This window comes from Panthera tigris, chromosome C1 (genome assembly GCF_018350195.1).
Source record: "Panthera tigris isolate Pti1 chromosome C1, P.tigris_Pti1_mat1.1, whole genome shotgun sequence".
Taxonomy (NCBI): domain Eukaryota; kingdom Metazoa; phylum Chordata; class Mammalia; order Carnivora; family Felidae; genus Panthera; species Panthera tigris.
In genome coordinates, this window is record NC_056667.1 from 91,973,765 (window position 1) to 91,994,747 (window position 20,983).

The 20,983-nt window shown below is 34.5% G+C and overlaps 1 protein-coding gene across 3 annotated transcripts in view; it reads left to right on the forward strand.

Annotated features, from left to right (window-relative positions):
- Positions 1-20,983, forward strand: part of STXBP3 (syntaxin binding protein 3) — a 53,869-nt gene that overhangs the window by 28,107 nt on the left and 4,779 nt on the right. The window contains exons 8-18 of one of the 3 annotated variants that reach the window (XM_042998094.1): positions 3,401-3,491; positions 6,312-6,436; positions 8,938-9,033; positions 9,168-9,225; positions 13,664-13,729; positions 14,494-14,574; positions 17,177-17,315; positions 17,607-17,713; positions 18,257-18,349; positions 20,099-20,171; positions 20,718-20,803. In XM_042998094.1, the coding sequence (XP_042854028.1) occupies positions 3,401-3,491; positions 6,312-6,436; positions 8,938-9,033; positions 9,168-9,225; positions 13,664-13,729; positions 14,494-14,574; positions 17,177-17,315; positions 17,607-17,713; positions 18,257-18,349; positions 20,099-20,137 (895 nt within the window). In that variant the 3' untranslated portion in view covers positions 20,138-20,171; positions 20,718-20,803. Of the gene's footprint in view, positions 1-3,400; positions 3,492-6,311; positions 6,437-8,937; positions 9,034-9,167; positions 9,226-13,663; positions 13,730-14,493; positions 14,575-17,176; positions 17,316-17,606; positions 17,714-18,256; positions 18,350-20,098; positions 20,172-20,717; positions 20,804-20,983 lie in introns of those variants that run through there. The other 2 variants (XM_015534989.2, XM_042998095.1) reach the window with 2 other exon arrangements.

Sequence of the window (20,983 nt, forward strand, 5' to 3'; positions counted from 1 at the left end):
TCTATTGTTGCCTGAGTTGTTAATGTTAGCCATTCTGACAGATGTAAGGTGGTATCTCATTGTGTGTGTTTTTTTTTAAATTTTTAATGTTTATTTATTTTTGAGAGATAGAGATACAGAGTGTGAGCAGGGTAGGGGCAGAGAGAGAGACATACACAGAATCTGAAGCAGGCTCCAGGCTCTGAGCTGTCAGCACAGAGCCTGACATGGGGCTCAAACTCAGGAGCAGTGAGATCATGACCTGAGCTGAAGTCAGACACCCAACCGACTGAGCCACCCAGACGCCCCTCATTGTGGTTTTGATTTGTATTTCCCTGATGATGAGTGATGTTGAGCATTTTTTCATGTGTCGGTTGGACATCTGGATGTCTTCTTTGGAGAAGTGTCTATTCATGTCTTTTGCCCATTTCTTCACTGGATTATTTGTTTTTTGGGTGTTGAGTTTGATAAATTCTTTATAGATTTTGGATACTAACCCTTTATCTGATATGTCATTTGCAAATATCTTCTCCCATTCTGTCGGTTGCCTTTTAGTTTTGCTGATTGTTTCCTTTGCTGTGCAGAAGCTTTTTATTTTGATGAGGTCCCAGTAGTTCATTTTTGCTTTTGCTTCCCTTGCCTTTGGAGACGTGTTGAGTAAGAAGTTGCTGTGGCCAAGATCAAAGAGGTTTTTGCCTGCGTTCTCCTCCAGAATTTTGATGGCTTCCTGTCTTACATTTAGGTCTTTCATCCATTTTGAATTTATTTTTGTGTATGGTGTAAGAAAAGTAGTCCAGGTTCATTCTTCTGCGTGTCACTGTCCAGTTTTCCCAGCACCACTTGCTGAAGAGAGTGTCTTTATTCCATTGGATATTCTTTCCTGCTTGGTCAAAGATTAGGTGGCCATACGTTTGTGGGTACATTTCTGGGTTCTCTATTCTATTTCATTGATCTGAGTGTTATTTTTCAATGTTTATTTACTTTGAGAGAGAGCATGTGTGAATGAGCGGGGGAGGGGCAGAGAGAGAGGGAGAGAATTCCAAGCAGGCTCCCTGCTGTCAGAGCAGGGCTCAAACTCAAGAATAGCAAGATCATGACCTGCGCAGAAATCAAGAGTCAGAAATTCCACCCTGAGCCAGCCAGCTGCCCCCCAGTGGCCATTTTAAATAGATTTTCTGTTGTTTTTTTTAAAGAGCTAAAGTTTGACTTTAATACCGTGTACCTTTATTTATTTGCTTCTTTTTAAAAATAAGATGTACTGTGAGGCACCTGGGTGGCTCAGTCGTTAAGCATCTGACTTTGGCTCAGGTCATGATCTAACAGTTCACAGGTTTGAGCCCCACATCAGACTCTTATGCTGACAGCTCAGAGCCTGCAGCCTGGTTTGGATTCTGTGTTTCCCTATCACTCTCTACCCCTCTCCTGCTCGTGCTCTCTCTCAAAAAAAATTAACATTAAAAAATTTTTTTTAATAAATAATAAAAATAATAAAAATTTACTGTAAAGTGCATAAATGATATATATATCGCTTGATAAATCATTCCAAAGTGAACATATCCCTCTAAACCTACCAAGGTCAAGAAATAGAACATAAACAGCATCTCACAGGTTCTGCTCATGATCCTTCTTGATCACTACCCCCTTTTTTCTCCCCAAAGGTTACTACTATCCTGACTTTTAACATGTATTTTAGTTCTGCCTGGTGTTGAACGTGGTAAAAATGGAATCATATGAAATTTTTGTTTCTGCCTTCTTTGTTCAACATTATGTTTTGAGAGTCATCCATATTGTTGTATGTAACCAGACAGCTTGGATTTTAATCTCTGCTAATTACTAGCTGTGTGACCCTTCTGCCCTCAGTTTCCTTATCTATGAAATGGGAATGATAGTACCCACCTTATTAAGTTGTTGTTAGAACTCTGTAAAGCATTCGGGATAGTACATGACACTAGTAAAATGGTAGTAGTAAATATACTATGGTATTACTAGTAAGTATTATCACTCATTTCTTTTTTAAAAGTTTCTTTAAACATTTGCATGTGTCATGTTTGTTGGCTGAGCTGTTTAATTTCAAATTCATATACTTTATATTTAAGTTACATTAAAATCCTACTTGTAGTTTCTCAAAGCATTCCTTTATGTCTTATGGACTGTTAAAGTGTAATTCTGACATAAAATTATTTCCTTTTGAAAATACTCTAAAGCTAAACATGTAATAAATTTTTCTTTATAGTTGCTATTTTATTTTTAAGGTATAAAACCTAAAGAGTCTTTCACTCTTGGAAGCTGTCACAATGAGATTTTTGAGATTGGTGTGCTAATTGAGGAGCCTTTCACAGAATTTTTCCCTGTAGATTCAGAAGTTATGCTAATGCCACTGGTCATGAAGTTGTAATTTAAACTATGATTTTATCATTTTAGAAGACTGATATACAAGACTTTATGCAAAAGATTATACTGGAAAGCTAATTAGGTGTTAGCACATTGGGATATCTCACACTGCTAGTAGGAAGGATAATTGGTCAACTCATTTGGAGAGTAATATGCTAGTATCTAGAAAAGTAAAAATGTTCTTCATGATTCAGCAATTATACTTTTAGATGTAGAAAAACATACATGGAGATATATTTACAAAGATATTTGTTTCACTTTTGTTCGAAATAGTATAAAATTGAGAATGATTTAAATGTCCATCTTTAAGGGGAGGCTGGGTGGGTATCTGACTTCAGTTTAGGTCATGATTTCACAGCCCATGAGTTTGAGCCCTGCGTCGAGCTCTGTGCTGACAGCTCAGAGCCTGGGCCCAGCTTCAGATTCTGTGTCTCCCTCTCTCTCTGCCCCTCCCCCCACTCATGCTCTGTCTCTGAAAAATGAATAAACCTTAAAAAAAAATTTTTTTTTAAAGTCCATCTTTAAGGGGATGAATACATAGAATCCAATATAATTATATGATGGAAAATTGTGTAAAACTAAAGTGAGTAAATTTGGTATGTGTATATCAACATAGATATCAAACATTTATAACATATACTATTAAACATATGTAAAATAGTAAATATATATAACAGCATTGACAGGAAGAATACACACCAAATTCATGACAGTGGTTGCTATTGGAAGTGGATGGAGGTAGAGGAGAAGATTAGGAGTTGGGAAGGAAATAAAGGGACCTGCAGTTTTATTTATAATATATTATTTTCTTTAAGAAAATTTGAAGCACATATGATAAGGTTTACATTTGTAAAATCCAGACAAATTGGTATAATATTATATTTGATGTATTATTTGAACTTTTCTGTGTTTATAAAGTCTTTTAAATTAATAAATTATTGCATGGTTTAATTTTAGAATTCAGCTTTATGCTAGTATAACATGTGTTTTGAAAGAAGGATAATTGTTTGAACATTTTTTCCACTTATAGTAAACCTCTAGATAATGCCAGTAAGCTTGCCCAGCTTGTTGAAAAAAAACTTGAAAACTACTACAAGATTGATGAAAAGAGCCTAATAAAGGTAATGTGTAAAAGGCAAATAGTGATTATGAACAAAGTCTGTCTTATTTCTTCATAAACCAAAAAAATTATTGTTCATTTCCAGTGTTGATTTGAGAATCATTGATATAGATCCCCAGTATTGATTTAAGAATAATTAATATAGATGGTAGAGGGAACCTTAATAATGTTGTGGTTTAGTGGGGAAGATAAGAGTTTTGAAGTAAGGACTGTGTCCAACTCCTGGTTCTGCCATTTTTAATTCATAGATATGTTAGTTTGGACAAATAATGTAAGTTCTCTGTGCTTAAGTTTTTTAAACTGTAAAATGGGGATAATAAGGATACCTATTTTATAAAGTAGAGGGTTAAATGAGTTATTACTTTTAAAGTTCTTACAATGATGCTTGCTGAGTAAACATTTAATAGTTATTCTTATCTTACTGCTAGCTCTGTGACTTTATACAAATTATTTACTCTGAGTTGTATTTTCATCTATAAAATGGATGCGATAAACATATAGCTTGCTTGGTTGGCATGAAGATAGGTGAATTAACATGTTCAGCACGTATAGGAGTTTAATAAATGGCAGCTGTTATTATCTTATGAAGACAGTATAAAGTAATCAGAGACTGAGGTTGAGTCCTGGAGAATAGCAGCATTTAGGCTTGCGTTGGAAAATGAAGAGTCTGAGGAAACTGAAGGAGGTGGGGCCAGGGGGCTCGGAAGCCATATTAAATGAGCAGAAGAAACTGTTGACAGTTTAGAAGAGGAGATGGGCAAGGGAAACCACTGATACAGTGTTCTTTAATAAGTGAAATGAAAAAAATAATACATAGAATGTAGTGGGAACATAGGCAGTGGATTAATCTTCTAACTGGAGTCTTGGAAGGCATCCCAGAGGAGGCTCTTGAACTTAAAGAATGAGTACAACATGATGGAAGAAGGGGTTTGTTGCTTGGATAACAGGATTCTTTGGCAGAGGCATAGTGAAACAGGGAAATTCACAAATACCTGCACTGGATTAGGAGGGTATAAGCTTAGATATAATGTTAGCTTACAACTTTTAAGAGTTGCTAGAGGTCTGGTGAAAGCTGTTCTGGTGTAGTGATGAAGACAGTGGCTCAGTGTGTAGCATAGTAATAGTCAATGTATGTTGAATGCAGGAAGAGATACATGATGGGTATGTTAGTAAATATCCTTTTGTCAGTATGTTAGTAAATATCCTTTTGTCCTTTATGATTTCAATGAAAAAAAACCAAAAAACGGCAAGATCCACACAAAAAAACAAACTTGTACTTTCCATTTTTCTGCCTGGGAAATTATACATCCTTCAAATGCTTGGTATTTTTCCTTCATTTGAGAACATGATGAAGTGTCACATTCTTTTTGAAGCATTTCGTGACTCTTCAGGTCAAATGATACTTCCTCCCACGTATTGTCATAACCCCAAGCCCTGATATAACACTTGCATTGCACCATCTTTTTCATATTTGTATTTTTGAGGACCTATAACTTAAATGTATTGAAGGCTTGCCAAATCCTAGGCACTAAGTGTTTTATGGTGTTATTACATTAAATCTTTTTCTTTTTTTTTAAGTTTATTTGAGAGAGAGAGAGAGAGAGGGAGGGAGGGAGGGGAGGGGGAAGGGGAGGGACAGAGGATCCAAAGTGGGCTCTGTGCTGATAGCAGAGAGCCTGATGCGGAACTCAAATGCACGACCCGTGAGATCATGACCTGAGCCCAAGTCAGACCCTTAACCAACTGAGCCACCCAGGTGCCCCTGCATTAAGTCTTTACAATAATCTTATACAGCAGAGGTTCTGGTTATATTTTGTTTTACAAATGAGAATACTGAGATATTTAAGTTAAGCAATTTGTCCAAAGTCATTTAGCAAGAAAGTGGTCAAGACTGGGCTGATACCTGGATCTATGTGATTCCAGAGCCTGTATTCTTAACCACTGTATCATACTGTCTCAAGGTTTAAATGAGTAAATGTTAAATAAAACAATTTTTAAAGGTCTTTCTCATGTAATTTACTTATATCTGATATAAGTAAATAAATAGGAAATATCTATCTAATGAGTTGTAGTTATTTCTGACTGCTTTAAATAATAATCCAAATAATTTATTATTTTCTAAAATAGAGCATATGAAAGATACTAGTATTAACAATACTTTTCCTAGCACTGTTATTCACTGTTTAATAATTACTGCTGTTTGTGAATTAATGATAACAAGGCTTTCATTTTGATTTGCCATCTTAGCTGGTATCAGTATAATCCTTTTAAATAGCATAATGGTTAAGAGCATAGGCATGGAATGAAACTGACATGGGTTTGAATCTCCATTCTGCTACTTACTAGCTATGTCATTTAGTCAGGTTGCTGACTTTTAAGCTCTAATGCCTTCGTCATATGGAGATATAATACCTGCCTCATAGGGTTGCTATAAGAATTGAGTAATATATATTTTTTTGCTTAGCACATGTGTAATACAAAGCGCCTAAGTAGTGACTGCTGTTCATAATTTATATCAGTTTCAATGTTTATGGAACTAAATTCCTAAGAAAATGGGTTTAGTGCAAGGCAGATGTTGCTTTTTTAAAACAAATTTTCACAATATTGTGATATCAAGTTTGGCTCCTTAATTATAAGTTTTCAGTTTTGTAGTCTTGGTTTTTCCCCTATTGTGCCACTCCAATTTTTCTGTTTTAATAGAACTTCACATTCTTAAGAATGAGACAGAAGTTAGGAAAAGTCTGCTTTTGTTTTCTGAGATATTAACAAGGTGTTCACACAAATTGAAGTTTCTGAAGATAATTTTATCTTGTTATTCCAGGGTAAAACTCATTCCCAGCTCATAATAATTGATCGTGGCTTTGATCCTGTGTCCACTGTCCTGCATGAACTGACCTTTCAGGCAATGGCATATGATCTACTGCCAATTGAGAATGATACATACAAGCAAGTATATTTTGAAGGGCATATAAAGGGCATATACAAAGAGCATATAGGATATGAGCATTTAATGATTTGTGTAGGCACCAGAAATCCAATGCCCCTGTAACTTTGTTATTCAGAAACTTTATTATTCTCTTACCCCTATAATCATAGTGTATTAAAAAATACCTTGACCTTGTAAGTTAATGGGTAATTTGACTGCTTTGAAGCTTCTTTGATGTAGTTGCTTCCTTAACTATGTCTACAACAAAGCTACATTTAAACCAGTGGAATTTGGGCTTCTTGCTTATGTTAAGAGTAAATACCTGGCCCACTATTATATTTATTGAAGTGGAAACCATATTCAAACTTATTAGGCTGTAATTATTCTGAATCACCCACCCAAAGGTATCTGTGTGTATGTCTTGTCAACGTAATATCTTTAAGAAGATTAGAATACTGGAAAACTGAATAGGATAGCTATTGAGAATAGATATAGTCTTAACTAATTTAGTACCTATTGACTTAACTCTGATATAAGCATATTTACTTTAAAAGTGAGGCCAAATAGCTAAATGAAAAGTGAAATAATTTTTCTATTAGGGAACCATTTTACTGTATTTTTGTGAGTCATTATGAGTATATATATATATGTACAGGCATATGTATATTACATGTTATTTGATATCATAATCTCTAAGTCCAAATTGGCGTTTTTCAGCTAAGATTTACTGCTTGAGCATAGTAGTAAAAATGAAAATTAGTTTTCTGAAATTTTGTGTAAATTACTTCAGTAATTTTAATAAATTAAAAAGATCTTTTTTCTGTTGTATATATTTATGTATTTTCTATTGTATGCTTATTTGCATTCTGGTCAAATCCTGGCTTCTGAATTTCCTTCCTGTAATTTATATTACATCTGGTGACATAGAGAAATCAATATAGCTTATTTTTCTAACATAAAAGTAGTTTCAAACAGTTTATTGAGAATTTTCAGGAGAGAATAATACTGTTTACCTCTGTTGTCCTTTAGGTCTGTAAGCCTGCACTGCTCCAGAGATTAGAAAGGAATGAAACTAGTAGACACTGAAGGACTTGGCTCCAGACATTTCAGGCAGTTCTAACCTAGTATTTAAAATATTTATCCCCTTTAAATTTGCTGGCAAGGAAAGAAAGTTTTAATTTTTTTAAGAGTAAGGGAGAGACCTATTAAACAAACAAAAAAAACAAAAACACCAGCAATACTCCCTTTTATGAATCAAAAAAGTCCAGGGATAAAATGAGATGAAAGTTTGAACTCCCTATGGTTTGTGCTCCATTACAATTGTTAATGGAGACAGTACAAAGCAGGAAATTCAAAGTATCCATACTCTGTTTTTATATTAGTAATTTCTTTAAATGTACTTTTAAAATGGGGTTGTCATCATCTTTTAGTATTGTCAGGCTTGCTGTCTTAATCTTTGTTTATAAATCAAAGGTTAAAAGAATTATGTAAGTACAAAGTTACATTTTAAATGGCAGATAGGCTGCTGTGTCCTTAATGTATCTTCTGATTAAGCTCTCATTCTACCTTTGGGTATTTGCAATTAAGACTGCATAGGTAAATGGTTTTATACGTGGGGCCTGTAATGTTTGGAGCTATGGAAGTGGGATTATATTCATATAGTAGAAATCTATATTTATTATCTTCAGTTTAGAGCTGGGAAAGTTCAAAGCTGTACTTCCTAATCTTGGCTCAGGAAATTGACAGTTCCAAGGATGATTGAATCTCCTTAGCACTATAGATGGAAGGAGGCTATCTGCATTAAAAAAGAAGGGAGATGTTACATTTGGGGAGGCAGTCAAAAAGCCCATTTTGAGTAGTTTCATGAACCTCTTGAATTTCTACTCACCTCGGTAGGACTTATTAAGGCAATCAGAATTTTTTATGACTGCGTTAGTTTTTCTCTCATATCCTTTCTCATTCTTCATTGGAGATGTGGTTATAGGATTAGGGAAGAATGTAGAAACAGATGACACGTGTTTATGATTTTATATACTTGGATACATGTTTGTGAAAATGTGAACTCTGAAACACCTTCAGTATTTAATAGGCTACATTAGGGGTGACATTTAATAGGTGTTTAATAGTTGTGCTGATGGTTATTAGCACATCAAAATAGTATTTTAAGCAATTAGAACACATTGTTAATATAAATTCAGTCTTGTTCTTAGAGTTGATTGTAGAATGTTTAATATTTCATAAAGTACCATTTGGCTGAGCTAAAACTCTTTAATGTAGCTGAATCTAACATTTGAAAGCAAAAATGTCTTGGTAGACCTACAACTTTGATTTTGAATGTAAGGATACCAATATGCCTTACTTTTGAGTAGATATTCATTATCCTCCTAAAATTAATGGATTGAATATATATATGTATTGTTCAGTTTCTTGAGCTATGTCTTAAAATTATTGTTTGTAAAGATGTTTCTTCCACTTTAGGTGGGAGATAATCCAAAAGTTTTATATTTCTGTCTGCTTGTAGATACAAAACAGATGGGAAAGAAAAGGAGGCCGTCCTTGAAGAAGATGATGACCTCTGGGTTAGAATTCGACATCGGCATATTGCAGTTGTATTAGAGTATGTGAACCCATTTTAATTCTTATTCCATATTTTTTAGGCACTAAGTACCTGAAAGTACATTTTGTAATCTTAATATATTTCTGTAAAGAGTTAGACCTTAGAAATCTAAATAATTTTCTCAAATTTGACAGGGAAATTCCCAAACTAATGAAGGAAATTTCATCAACAAAGAAAGCAACAGAAGGAAAGGTAAGAATTTTATTTAACATTCAAACTAATGATGGTGGATTTTAAAGTGTGTTTAAAATGTGTATTTTAACTATTTAATTTTCCACTTTGGGAAATTTCTAACACACACTAAAGTAGAAGAAATGAACTCCCATGTACCCATTACCTAGTTTCAACAGTTGGCAACATTTCGTCTGTCTTGTTTCATTTGAGTTTATTTTTAAAAGGCCATTTGGGGCGCCTGGGTGGCTCAGTTGAGTGTTCAACTTCAGCTCATGTCATGATCTCCTGGTTTGTGGGTTCAAGCCCCTCATCGGGCTCTGTGCTGACTAGCTCAGAGCCTGGAGCCTGCTTCGGATTCTGTTTCTCCCTCTCTCTCTTCTCTCTCTGCCCCTCCTGTGCTCACACACACACACACACTCTCTCTCTCTCCCCCCCTCTCTCTGTCTGTCTCAAAAATAAATAAAAAATATTTAAAAAAATTAAAAAGTCATTTAGTCAATTTCATAAATGCATTCTTGTTGGATTTTTTAATAATGAGGTGTGATTTACCCAAGTGCACAAATCTTAAGTGTATACTGAGTAACTTTTTACATATATATGTATATGTATACACACACACACACACACACACACACACATATATATATATATATATATATATGGAACCACCACCTAAATCAAAATAGAGAACATTTCCATCATTCCAAAAGAGTACACAATAATATCATCTGTGAATAAAGAAAATTTAGCCTGACCCTTTTCAATTTTATACATTTAAAATAGTTTTTTTAAGTTTGTTTATTTGTTTTGAGAGAGAGAGTGCACGTACACGCCCAAGTGGGGAAGGGTCAGGGAGAGAGAGAATCCTAACCAGGCTCCCTACTGTCAGCACAGAGCCTGATGCAGGGCTCAAATCCACAAAACCGTGAGATCATGACCTGAGCCAAAACCAAGAGCCAGACATTTAACCAGCTGAGCCATCCAGGTACCCCGACAATTTTGTCTTTAATTGAAATGTTTAGTCCATAAATATTTCATATAATTATTGATATAGTTGAGTTTATGTCTACCATCTTGTTTCTATTTGTTTTGTCCTTTTGTCTTTTTCTTTTCTGTCACCTTTATGTATTGTATTTTTTTTAATGATTCCATTTTATCTCCAATATAAATTTGTTTTATCTTTTAGTATCCTTTTTATAGTCATTATGCTAGGTATTACTAAATGTATTATCACAGTCTACCTTAAAGTATACTTTTGCCATGTCCTGAAGAATTCAAGAGCCTTGTAAAAGTTTAACTACATTTTCCTCCTTCCTCTTTTGTGCCATTGTCGTCGTGTATTTTACTTTAACATGTGTTTATAAACTTAAGTTGTTATTATTTAAATTCTCAATAGACTTTTATATTGCCCTCATATTTATGAGATGTATTGTTACTTATTCCTTATAACTCTTCAGTTTTTCCAAGGGCCAGATGAATTCTCTCAATTTTTGTTTTATCTGAGGTTATCTTTGTTTTGTAAGCTTTTCAGCTACACTTTTGCTGCATTTAAAATGAAAGGTTAGCAGTTTTCCTTTCAGCAATGTGAAGATTGTAAAACATCACCTTCTGGCTACCATATTTTATATTAAAGAAAGCAGCTGTCATGTTATCTTCCTGAAGATAAAGTGGCTTTTTAAAGATTTTCCCTTTATCTTTGATTTTTAACAATTTGGCCATCATATTTCTTACTATAATGTGTATAATGTATATAATATATATATATATATAAAATATGTATCTTCCTTGGGTTTGTTGGGCTTCTTAAATCACTGATTAATAACTTTCATCATATTTGTAAAAATTCTTGGTCATTATTTCCTCATGTTTGTCCTAATCTTTCTCCTTTCCTTCTAGGACTCCATTCACTTGTGTTTTAGAGTTTTTTTTTTTTTTTTTTTTACCATATTCCACATCTTTTACATTCTGTTCTTTCCCCCCCATATTTCCCTCTCTACTTTAAATTGAATATTTTCTGTTAACCTTTGAGTCTCCTATTTCTGTCTCTTTTGTGTCCAGTATACTGTTAAACCCATTCTATCTATTATTTTTAAGTTGATTTGTAAAGTTTTCTCTCTATAGTATAAAATTCTATTCATTTTGACAAATTCATACGATCATATAACTACAGTCAAGTTATAGAATAGTTCCACCACCTCCCCCAAATTCCCTTGTGCCTCTTTGTAGACAACCTCTGTATACAACTCTGATCTCCTGGCAACCACTAATCTGTTTTCTGTCTCTGTAGATTTGCCTTTTCTAGAATGTCATCTAAATGGAATAATACAGTATGACTTTTCTCATTTATGATAATGCACTTGACATTCATGTTGGCTGTAACAGTGGTTTTACCCTTTAATGCTTAGAAGTACTCCACTGTGTTTATCTATTCCCATCTTGCTGAACATTGAAATTTTTTTCAAGTTGTTGGCAATTATGAATAAAGCCACTATAAAACATTCAGGTTTTGTGTAAAAAGATGTTTTCATTCTCTTGGATAGACCATTAAGGGTGAGATTGCTGGGCCATACAGTAAATATATGTTTAACTTCATAAGAAAATTCCAAAATACTGTGGCTGTACTATTTTATAGTCCCTCCAGCATTGTAAAGGAATCACTATGTTTTTGATTTCTAATATTGCATTTAGTTCCAAGACATCCATTGAATTTTTTAAATAAATTCTAATTTTTTATTGAAGTACTGTATCTTTTTATCCATTTAGTCCATCTTTTCCTCTGTTTTCTTTAACATAAATATGCTATTTTTGAATTCCTTGTCTGCTAACTCCAACATCTGGATTGTCCTGGGTCTACCTTTTTTTTTTTTTTAATACCAGTATAGTTAACGTACAGTGTTATATTAGTTTCAGGTATACAATATAGTGATTCAGCAATTCCATATATGATTCAGTGTTCATCATGATAAGTGTACTCTTAATCCCCTTCACCTGTTTCACCCATGCCTCCACCCATGTTCTCTCTGGTAACCATCAGTTTGTTCTCTGCAGTTAAGAGTCTGGTTTTTTTGGTTTGTCTCTTCTTTTCTTTGTTCTTTTGTTTTGTTTTTTAGATTCCACATGAGTGAAATCATATGATACTTGTCTTCCTCTGACTTATTTCACTAGCATTATACCCTCTAGATCCATCCATGTTGTTGCAAACGGCAAGATGTCATTCTTTGTTTACATCTGGTAGTATCCCATTGTGTATATATACCGCATCTTCTTTGTCCTGAGTCTACTTTTACTATTTTATCACTTCAATATTGATCACTTTTTTTGTCTTATATGTCCAGTAATATTTTCGTGTATGTTAGACATCACAGATTACATTGCAGAAGCTCTAGATGATGTTCTCCCTGCAAAGAGTATTGAGTTCTGTTCTGGCAGGGATTTAATTTGCTGATAATCTTAATTTTGTTGCCACTTCATGTCAGGCACTGTTATGGTTAGCATATTTCCTTTAGTTCAGAGACGTAGTCCTAGACTAGAACTTAATCTCTGGGGATATTCCCTTAACACTGTCTTCTTTGGATCAGAGAATGCCAGTATTTTCTTAGCACTAAGACCCCTCTGAAATCTCTGTTCAGCATTTAGGCAGCCAGCCGTTGTTCTCTGGTAGGCCTTTTTTTTTTTTTTTTTCAAGTTTTTTTTTCACGTTTTATTTATTTTTGAAAGACAGAGACAGAGCGCAAGCAGCGGAGGGGCAGAGAGAGGGGGAGACACAGAATCTGAAGCAGGCTCCAGGCTCTGAGCTGTCAGCACAGAGTCTCACGTGGGGCTCAAACCCACGAACCGTGAGATCATGACCTGAGCCAAAGTCGGATGCTTTTAGCCAACTGAGCCACCCAGGTGCCCCTCTGTGTTAGACCTTTAAAAGTTTTGCCCTTTACATGTGCAGGTTGGTGTTTGGCCAGGGATCCAAAGACAACCCTTCTTTGAGTTATATCTTTGAGTTATGTTGTGACTGCCTCTTTCCTAGCACCCTGCCCCCCAAACCCTGTCTCACCAGCCGCAAACTCTGACCTCTTTTTCCTCTGCCTGGAGAGACTAGTGCTTTTTAGTTGAATTCTATTTCCTTTCACCATGTTTTCTAAAGTGCTCAAGGGAAAAGCTAGGGTAAGTGCAGGGATCGCCTTCAGTGCTTTCTTCTGCTTACGTATCTTAGCTGTGAGCAGTTTTTCTTAGCCATTGCCTGAGAGTTGTCTTATTTACTTTGTCCAATTCTATTTTTGTTTATGGAGGTAGAGTAATTTTGAAATTAGCTACTTTATTGTGACTGAAACTGGAAGCCTCTTGAATTTTTTTAATTTGCCAAATACTTAGAAAATTAACAATAAAACTACAAGATTTAACAATTTTTATATAAAATACCAGAATTATAAGTTTGCTTTAAAAATGTTTGATTTTTTTCTAGACATCACTTAGTGCTCTTGCGCAACTGATGAAAAAGATGCCCCATTTCCGTAAACAGATTACTAAGGTAAGCAGTATTGTATATGAGATACTTTATCATTTTTAGTTTATTAGTCGTCCAGTTCTATAGTCAGGTTTAGTAGTGGGTGTCATGGGATAGTTGGTGTTAGTTAACCTCTAAAATTTTAGTCTAGGTCTGGGAAATTTTCCAAATACTTAAGCTTCTCAGTAGTATTCTCTGTATATAATGTAGATTCATCCAAATCCAGCTTAAACTTTTTATATCTTTGTCTTGAACAGCCAGACAGAGAATTTTGTATTTATCAACTTAATAAGAAAATTTAATATTGGATTGACCATTGGTTGTTACTCTACTTGGTTCCTTAATAGTTATGTGTTAGTAGTTAAGAGCAGTTAAGCCACGTTGGTAGGTAAACTTTTGTTGGTGGTGGTGGTGGTGTATCATTCTTTCTTATGAGTCATTATCAGAATAATTTTAACTCATTTTTTATCATATGGCACCCTAATCAAGAACCAATAATATAAATTCAAACTTTAAGGACTTAGCTGATTTTCTTTCTCTGCTTCTTTTTCATTACTCTTAAACCCAACACATACTCAACCCTTCTGTTTTTTGCTGTCTGTTGATTGTCTCCTGTGGACCATGTTAATTGTCACTTTTTTCTTTTTCTTGAGCTATTTTCCTTGCTTTACATGGTACCTACTTTCTGCCTAAGCCCATAATTTCCTTCAGGCCCATCTTACAAGTTTAGTATTATCAGTTGCTTAAAAAGAAATTAAAATGATTTAAATGATTGATTTGTTTTTCAGCAAGTTGTCCATCTTAACTTAGCAGAAGATTGCATGAATAAATTCAAGCCTAATATAGAAAAGCTCTGCAAAAGTGAACAGGTATGTGCAGAGTGAGAAATACGTATGTCCTAATACATTTCCGGAATGAACTTTGTAAGGTGTGCTAAACCACAAAATCTCTCTTAGAAGGGGACTCAACTAGGCAGTATTTAAATACATCACTATTCACCAACATTATCATGTAGCTATAAGTATCATAGTAAGCAGTTCCTCCTAATCTGTGATTATGTGTTTTTGGTTAAATGGAATAATTTAAGTATTTAGAACATTGTTTCAGAGTAGCACTGTTGGCAGGCCTTTCTCAGTAGGTACAACATTTAATGCAGCATCCTGCAGAGTACTGCATTGGCACATTTAACTTGTTTTAGAGGCCCCTCTTTAACGCCAAACTATTTAGTGCAAAGAGAAATAGAATGCAAGCCATATGTGATTTTAATTTTTTTAATGTTTATTAAAAAACATTAAAAGAGAGAGAGAGAGAGAGGCAGTGAGACAGGGAGAGAGGGAATCCCAAGCAGACTCTGCATCATCAGCATAGTGCCTGATGTAGGGCTCAAACCCACAAACCGTGAGATCATGACCTGAGCCAAAACCAAGAGTCAGATGCTTAACCAACTGAGCCATCCAGATACCCCATGTAATTTTAAATACTATAGTACAGTTGACTCTTGAACAAGGATCAGGGGCACTGACTGCCCACACAGTAAAAAATCCATGTATAATTTTTGATTCCCCCAAAACTTAACTACTAATAACATCTGTTGGCCAGAAGCCTTACTGATAACATAAGCAGTTGATTAATACATATTTTGTATGTTATACATATTATATACTGTATTCTTATGATATTGTAAGCTAGAGAAAATGAAATGTTTCTAAGAAAATCATAAAAGAAAATACATTTAAAGTACTGTGCTGGGGTGCTTGGGTGGCTCAGTTGAGTGTCCAACTCTTGATTTCGGCTCAGGTTGTGGTCTCTCTACCCCTCCCCCACTCATGTGCCTGCACATTCACACATACATTCTCCCTCTAAATTGATTAATTAATTAATTAAAATGAAATAAAACAAAAGTGCTGTGCTAAACTGGTGCAGCCACTCTGGAAAACAGTATGGAGGTTCCTCAAAAAGTTAAAAATAGGACTACCCCATGATCTAGCAATTGCACTACTAGGTATTTACCCACAGTATACAAAAATACTGATTCGAAGGGCCAAATGCGCCCCAGTATTTATAGTATGTTCAACAATAGCCAAATTATGGAAAGAGCCCAAGTGTCTATCGACTGAGGAATGGATAAAGAAGTGTGTGTGTGTGTGTGTGTGTGTGTGTGTGTATATACAGGAATATTACCCAGCCATAAAAAAAAAGAATGAAATCTTGCCATTTGCAACAATGTGGATGGAGCGAGGGACTATTAAGCTAAACAAAATAAGTCCAAGAAAGACAAATACCATATGATTTCATTCATATGTGGAATTTAAGAAACAAAGCAAATGAACATTGATGGGGAAGGGAAATAGAGAGAGGCAAACCAAGAAACTTAGAGAACAAACTGATAGTTAACTGGAGGCGAGGGGAAGGGAGTGGGTGGATGGGCTAGATGGGTCATGGGTATTAAGGAGGGTACTTGTTATGATGAACACTGGGTATTGTATTTAAGTGATGATGAATCACATAATTCTACACCTGAAACTAATATACTGTATGTTAAATAACTGGAATTTAAATAAAAACTAAAAAAAAAATAAAAATAAAGTCCTGTGCTATATTTATTGAAAAAATCCAGGGTGCCTGAGTGGCTCAGTCAGTTAAGCATCTAACTCTTGATTTTGGCTCAGGTCATGATCTTAGGGTTTGTGGGTTCAAGCCCTGTGTCAGGCTTTGTCAGCACAGAACCTGCTTGGAATTCTCTCTCCCTCCCTCTCTGCTCTTCCCCCACTCATGCTTGCTCACTCTCTCTGTCTCTCTCTCTAAATATAAATAAACTTAAAAAAAAAAAGGAAAAGGAAAAATCCATGTATAAGTGGACCCACACACTTCAAACCTGTGTTGTTCAAGGGTCAGCTGTAATCATATTAAAACGTAAAAAGAAACACATATAGTTAATTTTAGTAATATACTTGACCTAACATAATAAATTCAAAATGTTATTTCAACATGTAATCAATATAAAATTATTAGTGAAATATTTTACATTCCTTTTTAAAAACTGAGTCTTCAGAATCTGGTGTTTTCACTTGTAAGCACATCTTAATTTAGTCTAGCCACATTTCAAATGCTCATTGACCACATGTGGCTCAAGGCTACCATATTAGCATAGGTTTAGATTAATGATTTTCTTTGAATTATTTTTTAACTTTTTATATTTTAGACAGTCAATGGTTTACAAGTGATGCCTACTTTTTTGTGAAGTATCATCAGTGTTACATTAAAATTTGGCATAATTTAAGGTATTTTTAAAAAGATGTTATTTTTAAGTAATCTTTACATCCAACATGGGACTTGAACTTACAACCTCGAGATCAAGTGTCTCACACTCTACTGACTGAGCCAGCCGGGCACCCTTGGGTTTAAGATGTTTTTAATTAAAAAAAATGAATTTGGATTATAGGCCGCTGACTATATTTAATTTTCATTAAGGACCTGGCACTTGGAACTGATGCAGAAGGACAGAAAGTGAAAGATTCTATGCGAGTACTTCTTCCAGTTCTACTCAACAAAAATCATGATAATTATGATAAAATAAGAGCGATTCTACTTTACATCTTCAGTATTAATGGTAATTGAGACTTTATTTCACGAATATATTGAAATACTCAGCTCTAAAATCACTTTATAATTAAGTACTTTACTATTCATCATAAGAGAGTCTTAGAAAATTCAAAGATAGTAGCTGAAGTTGGTTAAGATAAACACAAAGAAAAATAGGAAATTGGGAGAACACCAAAGGGGGTATGTAATTAAACATTTGTTTTTTATTTAAAAAGCTTTATTAATGGGTACTACCTGGAACCTAGAGATGATTGTGGTGGCAATGATGTGACTGTTCACTCATATATTTTTATCTAAGGAACTACAGAAGAAAATTTGGACAGGTTGATCCAGAACGTAAAGATAGAAAATGAGAGTGACATGATCCGTAACTGGAGTTACCTTGGTGTTCCCATTGTCCCCCCAGTAAGAAATCTTACATTTGGTATATATTCATATACATGCATGTGTGTGTTTACATTAAATATGTTTCCTCATATGGGAAATCCATGTGGATAGCTTAATTTCACTCGATAGATTTGGTAAGTAGAAAAATTTTAATTTCATTTTCTGTATATGAGTAATTTGTACAAGTACATTTTCTAGTGAATTTGTATCTTTTGTTTTCTGTTGTAATTTGCTCTTATACTTTTCTGTATGATTCATTTATAGCAAATTTTGAAAGAATTCTGTTTAGAATCCCAGTCTTTACCATCAAGTTTTATAGCACTTTTGAGTAAATATAATTTCTGACACTATTACAAATTGTATCATTGGAGCACAAAATACTGTGAAATTTTGTGACCACTCCTATTCAGATTTTTTTTGAGTAAGCATTTTCCACTCTTAGTTCTAAGTCAAATACACATAGTATTTGGTGTAAATTACGTATGTTTTTAAGAAAATGTAATAAGTGAATATTACTAAATAAAATTACTGGTTTTTAATTTTTTCCTCTATTTGTATTAGTCTCAACAAGGCAAACCATTAAGAAAGGATAGGTCTACAGAAGAAACTTTTCAACTCTCCCGATGGACACCTTTTATCAAAGATATTTTGGAGGTATAATTCATTAAATTTTACTTATACGCTAAGCGCCTTTCTGTAGAGTATTCTTTACTCTTTGTATATTTGTCAGTCTGAGCATATCTATGGGTCAGGAATTTTCTGCACTACTGGGAGAGTTCACAAAAGAAGGCTGTATCTGGGGTCAGGGGGAGAAAGGAAACTTGAAGATTCTTTCTGTGAAGATATCAAACAAACTTACACACTAATGGCCTCAAGATAAAAATAAGTACACATACTGCCTTATGAAAAAAACTATTGTTTTAATAACTATGTAGCATAAATATAAATAATTTATTTGAATGAAAGTTCAACAAAATAACATTTGTATGTTACCACTGTTAGAAAGTGTTAGACTCCAGGGGTACCTAGCTGGCTCAGTCAGTTAAGCATCCGACTTCAGCTCAGGTCATGATCTCACTGCTCATGAGTTCAAGCGCCGCGTTGGGCTCTGTGCTGACAGCTCAGAGCCTGGAGCCTGCTTCGGATTCCGTGTCTCCCTCTCTCTCTGCCCCTCTCGTGCTCACACTCTGTCTCTTTCTCTCAAAAATAAACATTAAAAAAAAATACACTCTAGTATTCTTGGAAATGTATTTGTGATATTAAACTGTAAATTGTAGTTTGCTGTTATATCCAACAGATGGTTTATGCCTTTAATACTGTTTCCTTTTAGAAATTAATATTCATTTATAGGAAATTAGAAAATGAACTAATAAAAATTATATTATGAACAATAAAATCATGGCATTGATTCTTCAGTTATAATCATATAGTTCTATTTATTCCAATTTTCCTTTGACTTAAACCCCAATTTCTATTTTGCTTTGGGAACTAAATGTTTATAATTTATTACTATGATTTTCCTGTTTTGCTTGGCTAATTTTATGTCATTCATACATGTTTAACATAGATGAAAAGTTTAAAGAATTTAGACTTTGTTATATAGCATACGATTTTTTTCCCTATCCATAACAAGGATGTAGAATTAAGTAGTCTTTCTTGGCTAGTACTTTAAAAAGTATATATCTTAATGTTTGAGAGCAAGAGAGCGTGAGCAGGGGAGGGACAGAGAAAGAGAATCCCAAGTAGGCTCGGCGCTGCCAGCAGAGAGCCTGACAAAGGGCTTGATTTCTTGAACCTTGAGTTCATGACCTGAGCCAAAATCAAGAGTCGGACACTTAACTGACTGAGCCACCCAGGTGGCCCTTGGCTAGTACTTTTAAAATGAGAATTGACTATCCTGAACCCTGTAACAAGAATTTGCATGTTAATTAAACAATGGTCTATTTTTGGCTCAGTGACATTCTAAGGCCTTCAAGATTTCTCCTGAAACTTGGTTTCTTTGCTTCTTACAATCTTTTTATTTATGTATTTATTTATTTAGTTACTTTACTTACTTACATGCAAGTTAGGCTTCTTACAATCTTAATGAAATATTCTTGGACTACTCAGTACCTTGTGCTCATTCCTTGTGCCCACCTACTGATACCTATTATACTACCATGCTGTAAAGCAGTGGTCTCCAAACTGTTTTAATCATGTACACTTAACCATAAAAATTATGAACATGAGTTATAGCATATGAACTATCTGTGAACTATGCATTACTGTACTGATAAAGCATAATGTATGTATATAGTATACCCATACATATAAGTATATTATAAAATGTAACCCTTAAAAAAATTTTTTTAAACATAAAGGAAAACTTCTCTCATCCCCTTGGATTGTCTTGATTACCCCTAGGTCAGGAGCGCACATTTTATTTTAGAGCCATTGCAATGAAGGGCAAAACCTGGACTCTCCAGTAGCCTAAGAGGTATGTCAGGACTAGGATGGTATTTAGAAACCTGTAGTGCTCTAGAGATAAAGGTTTTGATAAAGTCTCTGTAATCCTTACACCAGTAGACCCTCCAAATGAAACTTAGACATTCAGTAAATATTAATTTAGTAAGTAAATAAAGGATTGCATTAATTTTTGAAGCAAGTAAGGTTTGTAAGTTTCAGAGAGAGGGTTAACCTTATTTTATTAAATATTTATATATCTTGAGGTTCCTTAATTGTTAACACAAATTTTGAGTTTTATGTAAAACATACAAATAAAAAATCCTGGAGGGGGCACCTGGGTGGCTTAGTCGGTTGAGTGTCCCACTTCGGCCCAGGTCATGATCTCATGGTTCATGGGTTCAGGCCCCGCGTTGGGCTCTGTGCTGATAGCTCAGAGCCTGGAGCCTGCTTTGGATTCTGTGTCTCCCTCTCTGTCCCTCCCTGGCTCGTGTTCTGTCTCTGTGTCTCTCAAAAATAAATATTAAAAAAATCCTGGAATTTACATTTTTTTGATGGTGTTAATTTTTTTCTTCCCTAGGATGCCATCGATAATAGATTAGATTCAAAAGAATGGCCATATTGTTCCCAGTGTCCAGCAGTATGGAATGGCTCAGGGGCTGTAAGGTAAAAGCTATAGAAGTATGATATTATAGACTAATAATTGAAAGTACTCTTACGTTGAGAAGTACTCTTATTTTGAGAATTCTCCTGGAAGAATAGTTACTTAGAAGACAGTTTTTCTTTAACTGTGACCTGTTTTAAATGAGTCTAGGTAAGCAATATGAAAACATACCATACTGTAGA